This window comes from Podarcis pityusensis, assembly GCF_964106645.2.
Source record: "Podarcis pityusensis genome assembly, chromosome: 4".
Classification (NCBI taxonomy): domain Eukaryota; kingdom Metazoa; phylum Chordata; class Lepidosauria; order Squamata; family Lacertidae; genus Podarcis; species Podarcis pityusensis.
The window spans coordinates 56,755,276-56,769,199 of record NC_138027.1 but is presented as its reverse complement, the minus strand read 5'-3'; the positions used below and the strand labels follow the sequence as shown (position 1 = coordinate 56,769,199).

General features: G+C 42.4%; 1 protein-coding gene across 4 annotated transcripts in view; it reads right to left on the bottom strand.

The window, feature by feature from the left end:
• The window catches only part of PDE9A (phosphodiesterase 9A), a 74,174-nt gene extending 61,239 nt beyond the window's left edge, over window positions 1–12,935 (bottom strand). Inside the window, exon 1 of one of the 4 annotated variants that reach the window (XM_081003614.1) lies at window positions 12,283–12,935. In XM_081003614.1, the coding sequence (XP_080859740.1) occupies window positions 12,283–12,351 (69 nt within the window). In that variant the 5' untranslated portion in view covers window positions 12,352–12,935. The remainder of the gene's footprint in view (window positions 1–12,282) is intronic. The other 3 variants (XM_081003615.1, XM_081003616.1, XM_081003617.1) reach the window with 3 other exon arrangements.
• Between the last annotated feature and the right edge of the window lie 989 nt (window positions 12,936–13,924).

Genomic DNA, 13,924 nt, shown 5'->3' with positions numbered 1-13,924 from the left:
AGGAAATAGAAACAATTAAGAGAAAATGAAGAAAGAGAATTTCCAAAGGCAGTCTTATTCTATACCCTGTAGATAAAGCATTAATTTACCTAACATTTTTCACTTATTTGATTTTTCATAAGACTGAATATAATATGGTTCCTATTCTTTACTCTTGCAAGCCTTTTAAGTTCTTTTATATGGTTATGTCTGAGAAGAGAAGAAGTAAATATAGGGCAGTTTGATAATCAAAGCCAAACTTTAGAAATAACATTAATAGGAGAGTAAAGTTGATGAAATTGTCATTAAGTTGGTGCATCTGAACGCCACCAACTTGAATTGCATAATTTGCATGTGCACACACCCATTCACAAGTTGGACACAGTAAACTGCTAGAGGACACAGAAGCAATCTGTAATTTTTGCAAGTTGGTTTTATCTATGCAATAAATAAACAAAATCATTTTATTTTATATAAGCTCACAAATAAGCACCAGTGACAGACATGGCAGTGTTTTTGTGATATAGATTAGCACCACCAGAGATATCAGGCCACTAACTCAGTCCTTTGGTTCCCAGAAGATTTGAAGCCTATGTGTAAAGTGAAGCCATGCTGAAGAGCGAAATTGCATGAAAGAATGTGAAGGATCAGTCAATCCTGAGGCAGAAGTGTTTAGCCTGAGAGAAGGAGACGGACGGATCAGTCCAATGACCCTTCTATTCCAACATATTGTTCTCATGGTAGCCAACCAGATGCCTAGGAGAAGCCGACAAGCAAGACCTGAGTGGAACAGAGATCTCCCCTCGTGTGATTCTCGGGAACTGGGAGTCAGAGGCTTAGTGGAGAAGATCGCCAATATAAAACTAGTTAAGCTTCTGAGGTAAAAAAAGTTGAGGGTTTTATGTGCTGCCAAGAAACAGCAGTGCTGCTATAGCTGCTATGAAAAGGGAAGTACCTATAGTCTTGAAGGGGGTTAAGCAGTGCTATTTTTCTAGAAAAAAAGTGCCAGAACTCACCATGAACACGTCCCTGTTTGTCTTATAATGGCAATGGCATCTACCTGACAGGCACCAGAACTCATCTGAGATGTGCCGGAACTGAATTCTGGTAAGTTCCCCCTGAAAAAAGGCCCTGGGTTTAACATTATAATACTTCTGTACTGGATTGAGCCTCAAAAGTGTGTGGAGCGGGTGGGTGGTGAGGAAGGTGAGTCACTGACAAGTTCAGGAGAGAACATTATAATTAAAAATCGGTTTTTCTGAAGCTATCTACAGACATTTGCTCTGGAGCTTTTGTGACAGTCCAGTCCCCATTTTAGGCAGAATTTGCTATCCAGAGGTACTAAGCAGAGAAGGCTTAAAAATACAAAAACATTTCCCTTCCTGTCTCCTCATGCCTCTCAAAATGTCTTACCATTCTCTGTAATTTCTTCTCCCATTCTTCTTTCACCCTCAACTTGTAACTTATTCCCCCTTCCCCCAAAACAAACCATTCCTCCTCCCAGGTCCTTTTACATTCTTTTCTTTCTCCTTCCTGCAATAGCTTTCGCCTCTTATCCCCTTTTCTATTCCAAGTTTAATTATCATCAATATCATATTATAATTTAATATTAAACTTTTATCTCATGTTCCAATTTCCTTCAACACCTCCTCTCACCCTTCCCCCTCAGAGGAGAAACACTGGATAAACTTGTTAAGAAGCTAAATGAGAACAATAGCAGTGACATCTTGTGCCTGCCTAAACACATTCCTTTCATTCCCATTAAAACATTTCTGATGTAAAAATAAATAAATAAATAAAAGCTCACACGGGCTTCATTTTTAAAAATCAATTTATTCAGGACAGCCCATCTCTCAGGGGCGCATCTTTCTCAACAGAAGGTGGTTTTTAAAAAGCAAAACCCCATTTTGAACAAAAGGGCTGTTCTGGTTGTTACAGAGGCAGGTTTTTGATATTCCTATCTAGTTACAGTCATAGAAATAAAGAAATGTTTTATTTTTCTTTAAATAATTCAAATACAAATCTTCCTGCAATCATAGCAGAAAGAAACATTCCAGCAGACAGTGGTCTGAGGGACTGACAGAGCAAATGAATAGACAGACCGAATGTTACCAATCTGCTAATGGCTGATGGATGCAATAAATTGGGATCTGATGTTATTGCTGTTGAACTTAGAATGAACTTCTGAAATGTGCTGGGCCACTGAGCCTTGAAATCAATTACCATTGAACAGAATTAATGCAATATAATTGGGATATGGTAATATAATTGGGAACAAATGAAAGTCAGATAATTATCCTGGTTAATTAAGACCAAAACTGGAGGACATAATAAACTTAGCATCTGTTTTTCTTTCCCCAAGCATTCAGAGGCGAGAGCTAAGCCAAATCAAGGCATGTAATAAATATATGTGATGCTACAGTGCAGTTTAATGAAAGTTCATTTGCCTTCTCTTACCCTGGGGTTTTGCAAATGGCCCAGGTAAGCAGCATGATTCATAAAGCAATTTGATAAGCATCTCAGGATATGAACTGCAGATTTTTTCTTTTCTTTTAAATAATAGCAATCTGCTGTAAAGGGGCTGTTATATTCCCAAAAAGGAAGCACCCACCTGGAAAAGGTTGCTGTGCTACTTTCAGTACATAGGTAAAGGTAAAGGTAAAGGGACCCCTGACCATTAGGTCCAGTCGTGACTGACTCTGGGGTTGCGGAGCTTATCTCGCTTTATTGGCCGAGGGAGCTGGCGTACAGCTTCCAGGTCATGTGGCCAGCATGACTAAGCCACTTCTGGCAAACCAGAGCAGCGCACGGAAACACCGTTTACCTTTCCGCCGGAGCGGTACCTCTTTATCTACTTGCACTTTGACGTGCTTTTGAACTGCTAGGTTGGCAGGAGCAGGGACTGAGCAACGGGAGCTCACCCCGTCGCGGGGATTCGAACTGCCGACCTTCCGATCAGCAAGTTCTAGACTCTGTGGTTTAACCCACAGCGCCACCCGTAGCTGACCCCAAAGAAAAATAAAGCCTTGTAACTGCTTTTCAAAATGAGCATCTACACTGCAGACTGGTCTAGGCAATGTGAACCATAATCAGAGGTGGACCTGGGTAATTTTTCATAATATGGCGCCCTAAGCACATGAAGTTATCAAGTGACCATTGGGAGGGGCACACAACTGGCCCCACCTCCTGTGTCATGCAGCTGGGCTCTCCCCAATCCCCTATTGTCTACAAATAAGTGTGGGCATCTAATGAGCTGCCCCTACAAGCATAAGTGCTCCATACAACCAGGACCCATTAGAACAGTCATCCTTGTCAGATGTCTACAACTCAGTGCGTTGGGGCAGGACTAATCCAGATGGGCAACACTGGGAGCTGGGCAGGTGACAAGGTCCTTCTCCCTGTTCAGTGTAGACCCACTTTATATGTATAGGCCCCAATGTAGTTAAAAAGTTGTTCCTTGATCCTTTCAGAAGGGAATCTCAGAAATCCATCCCACTCCACAGCTTCCTCGTGTTTCCTACTTAGAAACAGGATACACAGAACAGCTTTGTCATGCAAACAGAAGAGAGACTGACATGTCCTTTTGCATTCTGTGTTCACATGCAAGTAAGAAACTCTTACATCTCTGCATCTTACAGCTGCAGACGTGTGGGGGCACTTGTATCTGCAGTCTGTGTGTGTTCTTGAAGAAATGCTGTCTACATTCCCCTTTTGCATTCCCCTTTCCCATGGCATTTTTGCAATCTGCCAATTACTCACATAAGGATTTTTTAAATTATCATTTATAGACTCATTGCCTCTTTAAGCTTGCAAATAGGCTGGAAATGGGAAGGGAACGTGCTGCACATCTCCAGGCAACTTAAGAGCATTTTACTGGTTTAGAGAGACAATACATTTCAGTTTTTACTGGTTAAGATTATTCATGTGCTCAGCCTTGGAAACATTGCCTCTATTTTCACTGAGCTACATATGCCCTAAATTGTGTCGTTACATTCCTTATGTGGTCCCTGATTGTTTGGGATCACTCTAGTCATAAAACTCTAATTAAATGTCACCAAACACAAAACCTGTTTTGCAGATGGAACAACTGATATTTCCATTTCAAACTCTCCAAAACAGTTAATGAAAACTTGTGCTGATTTTGACTGAGATAATACATAATTCTGATCAGAAGTCTAATTCTGAACTTCTACTGAGCCTAAGTCAGGATTTGGACCTATAGCTTCTGTCTCTGCCCATTTTTAATTTTTAGAAATAGGAACCACTTCTATATTGATAATATATTTTCTGTTTTTCTATCTTTTCTAGAAGGGGGTTTATCTAATTCAAGATATCGCAACTGGAAACTATTGAGCAGTATGCCTCTAATGGTGCTTGACAAGATGAAATGAGCATCATTATCATCACATCCAGCTTCCAAACATTTTTGAGGCATCTGCAGCTACTTGTAGTTGTGATGTTGAGCTCCATCAAGTGTTGGCCTGAACTACTTCAGCAATTCTACCACTAGCCAACATGCTACAGCGTAGATATGTTGGCCCAAAACTGTGTTGAAAAATAATTATTTTGAACTAACATTTTGTCCTTTGCGCATCTCCCCCAGCTACCTCCAGCTGCATTCAATATTTACCATAGCCTTTTGAAATAGCCATGCTGCTATCACTTGTTATTCCTTAAAAACATCAAATACCTAAAGCGTCACATTGTTTAATTCAGTTTTAATCACAACAAAAATATGCCTTTGAAGCAGGGCTGGCTCAATGCACCGGAGGCAAACCACAAAATGACACACACACGCCGCCGCCCACCATGGAAGAATCTGCATCAGAAACAGAGGGAAGATCTACATCAGAAACAGAGGCAGAGTGAAGATCAACACTGCGGATCAAATCAACCTTACTTGATGGCTGAACTGGGAATCAAAGACCGTAGCAAGGGGAAAGGGGACTTCTTTTAATCACGATAGGTGGGTGCAGAACCCCGGAGGCCAGCCCTCACCATCTCCTCCCTAGGGATGGGAGGAGACTAATGGCACCTCCTATTTGCTGAGAGGATGCTGTGGAGGAGGGACAGGGGGAGGCTGCTGAAGAGGCAGCATATCTGGCCTCCTAGGAACGCATGGTGGCAGCAGGCAATACTTTCCTTGGAGGCTGGATCTGCAGCCCCTGGGGATTCTGCCACCTGAGGCAGTCACCTCACCTTGTCTCATTGGCAGGCCAGCCCTGCCTTGAAAGAATGCTGCTAGCCTTTTAGAGCCTAGTTAAACTCAGTTTATAGTCAAGTGGTATTTATGAAATAAATAAATTTATGAAAGTATTTATATACTGTTGTATCATAAAAAAAGGGACGCGGGTGGTGCTGTGGGTTAAACCACTGTGCCGCTTGGGCTTGCCTATTGGAAGGTCGTGGTTCGAATCCCTGCGACGGGGTGAGCTCTCGTTCGGTCCCTGTTCCTGCCAACCTAGCAGTTCGAAAGCACGTCAAAGTGCAAGTAGATAAATAGGTACCGCTCCAGAGGAAAGGTAAACAGCGTTTCTGTGCGCTGCTCTGGTTCACCAGAAATGGCTTAGTCATGCTGGCCACATGACCCAGAAAAACTGTTTGCGGAAGCAGACAAAGGCTGGCTCCCTCGGCCTTTAAAGCGAGAAGAGCGCCGCAACCCCAGAGTCATTCATGACTGGACTTAACTGTCAGGGGTACCTTTACCTTTATATCATAAAAAATACCAAAGTGGCTTATAAGAAGAATAGGCATATACAATAAAAAAACACACATCAAAATTTAAAAACAGAGGCCACCAACTAACTAACTGTTTCAGAAATATGTTTTCTTAATTGACGGCATAAGCATAAGAATAGTTTTCAGCAGGCTCTTAAAGGTTAAAACAAAAGGCGCCTGCAGAATGGTACCATAGACCCTTTTGCTCTCCCTCTTTGGATAATCACTTAATGAATGCATGTCTGCATTTCTAATTCCACTCCTGGTATTTACATTCTGTTTTGACAAGTGGCTATTGAGGACTATTTAGCCCACTATTCCCCTGCCTTCCCACCAGTCTTGCCTACTTACTGGTATTTGTAATGTACCTATTTTGCCCTTCTAATGGCAGAAGGAAGGCAACTCCTCTGCTTATTTGCTTCTAGAGGTTACTATGTTGACCTGCTTTTTTTCTTTTTTAACATCTTATCATGCAGGCTTTCTTCTCTGCCATCTAACCCATACTCCCCTATTTTGGAGCAGAGGGGGAATATTTTTCTCACGCTTTGCACCCCACATTGATAGGAGGTAGATACAATTTGTCTGGTCAACTCTCAAAGATGGATCACTGAAGAGTCAGTCAATACACCCAGTTACATTCTCATCTTCCACTGTTGGTTCCCAAAAATCTACTTCTTAAATACCTATCCAGAGTTCCCAACACACCCATTTATTGTTTTTTAAATGAAGACTAGCAGTGGGGCCAATAAGCAGGGCCTTCTGATGGAAAAGGGGAACACTCCTACTCCTATTAGAATGTCACATTCCCTTTGTAAATACCGTATGTAATTTAACAACACCATTTTAATTGGTCCGTAAGTAATGCCAACAGTGCCCTTCAGCTCTCTATATTGGACAAACAGGCCAAACCCTACGCCAAAGGATAAATGGACATAAATCTGATATCAGGAATCACAAGACAAAGAAACCAGTAGGAGAACACTTCAATCTCTCAGGACATTCTATACAAGATCTCAAAGTAGCTGTCTTATTACAAAAGAATTTCAGAAATAGACTGGAAAGAGAAGTTGCTGAATTGCAACTTATTACCAAACTTAAAACCATGGAGAGACCTGGTCTGAATAGAGACATTGGATTCTTATCTCATTATACATGATAAAGCTATTTTTTAGCCATCTCACCCCTTGCTTTTTCCAGTAAGACTAATTGCAGTTGTTAACAGTCTACCACACATATCAACCAATTACCCATTCCCACCACCCTTCTGAGTAATACCCCTCCCCACCCTCTCACTATATTATAAGGGTCTGGTGACTTCTGTTTCAGTGTATCTGAAGAAGTGTGCATGCACACGAAAGCTCATACCAATAACTAACTTAGTTGGTCTCTAAGGTGCTACTGGAAGGAATATTTTATTTTATTTTATTTTATTTTATTTTATTTTATTTTATTTTGTTTCCTCTAATTGGATCCATGCATTCATAGGGGTTTTATATATGGTATTACTCATCTGTAGCCCTCTCACATGCTCCGATGCCCATGTCTTTTGTAATGTATGAAGTGCTGTGATTTGCAGTTTGCAGTGAAATCCTTTCAAATATATGGGACAATGGCACAAGGAGGACTTTGCCTCCCTGTGGGGTCAAGTCGAAGGATAGCTTAGAATTCATTTAATGAGCTCCCACCAGCAACCACATTCTTTGGGAGATGAAAGTTCAAGTTATTTTAATTATATCTTTATGCAGGGAGAAAAATAATCTCCAGCATTACCTCTAACTGAACCCTGACTAAATGAGATAGAATCTGCCTCTCCTGACTTCCCAGATTCTGCCTTCCCCTCCCCCCCAGCATCATACAGATAGAATTTCACCACTGATAAATGAAACGGATAACATCTAGACAGCAAGTTCTTGTATTAGAATTTCAGGCAGCTGTCTATCTTCCAAGTCCTTCAATAATATAAGTGCTCTTCAGAGAGTAATCTTGGAATAAAGCCAGATGCTTGTGTGTGTTTTCACTCCAAATTATTATTATTTTCTTTTGTGGGGTGGGGAGACAATTTAGAAAGTGTTGCATGAAGGGTTTTCAAAGTATATGACATTTTGTACCTGGTAGGAGGCATAGAATCAAGATTTTGCAATAAGCCGGCAATAAGTTGTTTTAATGCTCCAGGGTCATTCTTTTTAATTGAATTCAGATACCGCTCTCTGCTCATGATAAGGAGCTGATAGTCACAGAGAAATCACTATAGATACAAAGACCAAACATTAGAGAGGGATTGACATTTTGCTTTTTGGAAGCCTTGTACATATTAGTCAAAACTAATATGACTGTGACTATGCATCAACATATATTATACATGCTTAGAATGAAGGATGATCCAAGGGCAAGGGCAAGTTGGTTCAAAGCAGTACTTCTGCCCTCACATAGACCTGGCTATGGCTTGCAAGCCATAGCCATAAAATTAAGCTAACCATTCCAGATTTTTAATTTTTTTTAAAAAAAATTGCACTTAGGGGACACTATCATGGTCCCACTACAGTGGTAAAGGTAAAGGTAAAGGTACCCCTGCCCATTCGGGCCAGTCTTGCCAGACTCTAGGGTTGTGCACTCATCTCACTCTATAGGCCGGGAGCCAGCACTGTCCACAGACACTTCCGGGTCACGTGGCCAGCGTGACAAGCTGCATCTGGCGAGCCAGCACAGCACACAGAACGCTGTTTACCTTCCCGCTGGTAAGCGGTCCCTATTTATCTACTTGCACCCGGGGGTGCTTTCGAACTGCTAGGTTGGCAGGTGCTGGGACCGAGCAACGGGAGCGCACCCCGCCACGGGGATTCGAACCGCCGACCATGCGATCGGCAAGTCGTAGGCGCTGAGGTTTTACCCACAGCGCCAGCCGCGTCCCACTACTACAGTGGTACCTTGGGTTAAATACTTAATTCATTCCAGACTATTTCTGGGTTAGCGGAGTCTGTAACCTGAAGTGTATGTAACCTGAAGCATATATAACCCGAGGTACCACTGTATCGTGTTTGTGGGATGTTTAAAATGTATTGATGAGGGCAACTAGGGCCAAATCACATGACCAGCATGCTAATAATTGGCTGGTTAAGTTCGTTTCTAGATCCAAAGATGCTTGAGGCAAATGGGCCATCTGAATTGTTTCTCATGAGCAGAACCTACAATTTTGCATCTTCTCATGCTGCTTTGAAAGGTTTAAATGAGCATGCAAAATTGCTGCATCTCTCTGTGTATGATCAGAATCTGCCAGAAACAGGTACTAATTCAGAGAAAGGCGTCAAAGCATCTCCAGTCCCTAGTGGACACAGATACCATGTCGCCTCTGCAGCCTAGCGAAACAGGAAGAAGCACTGTTGGAAAGGGAACAAGGAGCCAGCAGCCCTGACCATACAAGCAGGCACCTGCCATCTGATCTACCTCACCAAATGCCCAGGACCTCACAGTTCTTTTCTGAGATGCCAGAGGGATCTCAACAAACCACAGAGCACCAAATAAGTTTTTGCTCCTTTTGACCAGGGCGTAGACTGTTTAAGGACTCCTTCCTTACCAAGGAGGGCTGGAGCTTAATTCAGATACCATGGTCTGTATCAACATACAGGAAATCAGTTCAACTCTGGCACTTGTTGGAGCAAGTTGTCTACTTTGGTCCACGGTTCAGCAAATTCTTTATCCTGATAACCTAGATACTCCTCTTAGCTGTCCTTCACCAGATTTCCTGCTACCACCCAGTTGTTGGTTTCTGCTACCTGCTGCTGTCTGCTTATCTTTGCAGTTCCAGCCTACCCTCAGCGGACTTCATTTGGATTCGGTAGGCCTCAAGCAGACAAGCCAAGACACAAACAGCTGAGACAACCCATTATAATGACCGTTGGTGAAACTGAAGCAGGAAAGAGAAAGTTGATACTGGTGGGATATAGTAATGCTGTCAAACACCCTTAGGATCCTTCCAGATTGTTTCTTCCCTTCATCTGAGAAATGTGTTATTTGTGGAGAATCCAGACAATATCCCCTAACAGTGAGAAATTGCATTTCCCCTTCAGTCAAAACCATCTTGCAGAGTTGTTTGGGGGAAATGAAATCTCCCTGCTTACTGCAGATATTGTAATTAATAGGGTTTGTGTTTATTAATCAAAATACTTCTGCCCTCTCTTTGGGCCAAAGGGCCCCCAAAGTGACTCACAAGACACCAGAAGAATAAAGGAAAACATCATTTAAAAACACCCACAAACTGCAAAGCAGCAATCACACAACACTATAGCACCGCAGGAGTAGTGGTTGTGATTAAACCAAACCAAAAGTAAAAACAAAAATGCTGTCGATGATATGCTAGCATGTCAACAAAGAACATCTCCACCAACTGAAACTATGATGGTGATGGGTTGAGGAGAGGGGGACTTCTTCTGATGACCACAGTGAGTAGGCAGAATCATATGGGAGAGGTGCTTTCTTAGGTACCACAGCCACTTATAGCTTTCAAGGTAATTTCCAGCACTTATTGTCCTTGGAAATGGACTGGAAGCCCGTGAAAATCAGAGTCTCATGTTCTGTAGGATGGGCCCTGCTAAAACTCTAGGTGTATTTTGCTTCAGCTGAAGTCTCCAACACCTTTTAAGAATGTAGATCACCATGGTTGTGCGAGTGTCCTGTGCTTGGAACCTGTGACATCATAACACCTTATTTGGTATAAACTGCTTGAGAAGTATGAATATGCACTGCATCACTGCCAGGGTTGCTAAAAGTCATTCATCACCTATTCTCTGCAATTTTAAAAGGCAAGGCATTATTATTAGTATACCTGAAGGAGCGTCTCCACCCTCATTGTTCTGCTCGGATGCTGAGGTCCAGCGCCGAGGGCCTTCTGGCCGTTCCCTCACTGCAAGAAGCAAAGTTACAGGGAAGCAGGCAGAGGGCCTTCTCGGTAGTGGCACCCGCCCTGTGGAACGCCCTCCCACCAGATGTCAAAGAGATAAACAACTACTGTACCTGACATTTAGAAGATATCTGAAGGCAGCCCTGTTCAGGGAAGTTTTTAATGTGTGACATTTTAATGTATTTTTAATCTTTGTTGGAAGCAGCCCAGAGTGGGCTGGGGAAACCCAGCCAGATGGACAGGGTACAAATAATAAATTATTATTATTAAATTATTATTATTATTATTATTATTATTATTATTATTCACTTTTTGTTATTTTTCCATGATCCCTTGCCACTAGCACCCTTGCTATTCCCCCTACTCTAGACCCAGCAGCAAGGCTTTCTCCTGAGAGCAAAGCTGCCCCCAACCCTTTCTATTACATGGCAAGGGTTCTATAAAACTATAGAAAAGGGCTAGTCTGGTGAACAAAGCTATCTCTGGAAAGCACACCCGCCCCCAGTGGCATAGCTGTAGACCATGGTTAGGCAAACTAAGGCCCAGGGGCTGGATCTGGCCCAATCGCCTTCTAAATCTGGCCCGCGGACAGTCCGGGAATCAGAGTGTTTTTACATGAGTAGAACATGCCCTTTGATTTAAAATGCATCTCTGGGTTATTTGTGGGGCATAGGAATTCGTTCACCCCCCCCCCTAATATAGTCCAGCCCACCACATGGTCTGAGGGACAGTGGACCGGCTCCCTGCTGAAAAAGTTTGCTGACTCCTGCTGTAGACTATATTAAGGCAGAATAGGAGAGAAGATGCTTATCCTAAAATTAGTCCTCATGGCTTATTAGATATTCAGAGGAAAGAGGCGAACAATCCATCTGCAATTCCCTCTTTCCGTAATGACTTGGAGTATACAGCTAAAAAAATAAGGCACTTTAGCTTTTTCAAATCATTGCTTCGTGTAAAGAATTTGGGGTACCTTTGGCATCTCAGGTAAGGCAAACCATGGACTGTAATTTTGCCCCAGTTAGCTTGCAGATTCAGCTCTCTTGTTAACTTTGATACACTGCTAATGCCACCACAACTAAATCAATATTTGAAGTTATGATGTAAGTTTATTGTTGTGCGTGTGCGTGCACACACACATGCGCGTGCATGAATATGCATACAAGTCACCTTGAGAGTATTAAAGGACATGAAAAGCAGACCTTATTTTCGGAAAGGAAGTCAGTATAATTTTAATACACTTTCCTCTGCTCTAAACTACTTAAATCACTCGAATGCTTGGATCTGTGTATTTACATTGTGAACTGCTGGCACTAGAACTGGCGCTGGATTTCCAAACTCCTCTGTAACTTTGCATTCACATCTCTAGTAGAGCACACAGAAACTGTACGAACAAGTGAGAATACACACAGGCACCTCAAATCTCTGCTATCCTGAAACCGGAAGGCTGCTCTCAGAGTTCTCCTGCCATTTACCATTGTCATTTGCAAAATGAAAGATTGTGAAGAAATGGACTCATTCATATTTCAAGGCTGCTTCACAAATGAGAGGTGACAGATTTTCAGCTGAATGAGGATGCAATCAAAGCTCACAGCATAGAAAAGGAAAGCAGCAGCAGCAGCAGCAGCTGAGCAGTGTTTCCAGTTTAATGCAAATGTGATCCCAGCGACAAAGAAACAATGAGTGAAAAGTACCTTCTGAATTCTTCCACCGATATCCAAATACACATACTTGGGCCGGTATGTAGATGAGCTGGATCCCATCTTTTTGAAGACTTGCTACCGTCAAGACTTTTCCTGTAGTTCTGCTAGGTTAACTCTACGGCAGGAATCAGGTCCAACCAAGCCAAGCAGAGCCACTACTGCCGGATGCATTCGTGTCTTTGCTTTACTCCATTCCAGTGTCTCCACCTACAGCAGTCCCTCCTCTTATCATGCATGCATTTCCTTGTGCCTCTCTGCCACCTCCTTTCCGTTTTGTTCATTCCTGTGACTCCAGCAGCAGCCATGGACGGGAGAGAGCCAAGCCCCAGATCCCGTCTCCAAGTGCCCTCTTGATTCCCATAGCAACTCTCTTTGGCTGCAGAAGCCTCTGGGCAATCAGTGTGTGTGATGCTGTACTGCAAAGTAGGCTTTGATTAGCTGCTTTTGACACAGAAGACAAAGCACCACTTAGGATGGGGGAAAATTACGGTAGCTTCATTTATCCCACAGTTAGCGTCAGTAATTTCCATACTGAAATTTCAACATCCATCCTTTTAGCAAACCTGTCTGAACATTTTTTTGAATATACGACTAGCTCCCAGCTGCATTAGTTGTTGAAATCATAAGGACACAATGTAGCAGGAGCTGGCATTACACTTCCTCCAATTAAAACAGATTCTTGTATGCATACTTCTGTTAAAATAGTTCTGTGTCCTAAAAGAATTCTGCCTACTGGGAGGAAAGGGGGGGGGGGATTAATGATACAGTGATATTTAAGTGTATTATCTTTAATTTCAAGGTTGGAACAAACAGGATAGAATACTCTGTCTCCCCTTCCATTGCAAATTAATTCCAAATGCCATCTGCTGAATGTCACTAATGATCTAGATTACAGTGACTGTGGGCTGCAAGATGCTCAGCTGTAGGGCAAACTGTAGGCTGGTTTTCTTGGCTTCTACATGAACAAAACAACACACCCCATTCAGGCAGGCTTGAAACAAGGACTTGGGGAATCAGTACATTTATTGACTTGAAGATCTCAAAGTCTAGCTGATGATCCCTATATGCCATACGTCTGGAATAGGGCTGCCATACGCCTGGAATTTCCCAGACATTTAGCCCTCATAAACAGAATCCAGGATCAAATCACTGGAATGTTTAGGAAAATCTGGACATATGGCAGCCCCGTCGGTAGTGTAGATTTTGATGAATTTCATTAAAAATTGCTGAAAAACTCGATTTTTCTTTTTGAGATTTCACAAAAAATGCTCAACAGCTCAACAGCTTTGGCAAAAAACCCCCCAACCACTACCACTCAACAACTTATTTGTCCAGATATTCACTTTTTGAAATATAGCAACCCTACTATATAGTTGACAATCCCTATATAGCAGCCGTACCAACTAGGCAGCCTCCAGATCTTTGCGGCTGTGTATGCATACAGCGGCTGGCTGTGGCTGATAGGAGTTGTGCAAAACAAGTGGAAAACAAGGTTGTAGGAAGACTCCTATTAAACATCTGTTTGATGTTTAAAATATTGATTTCTTAATTTTGGGTTCAAAACATAGGGTCTTATACATGGGGGTGTCTTATACGCATAAAAATACAGTAATTGTAAGTGACAGCAGGCTGA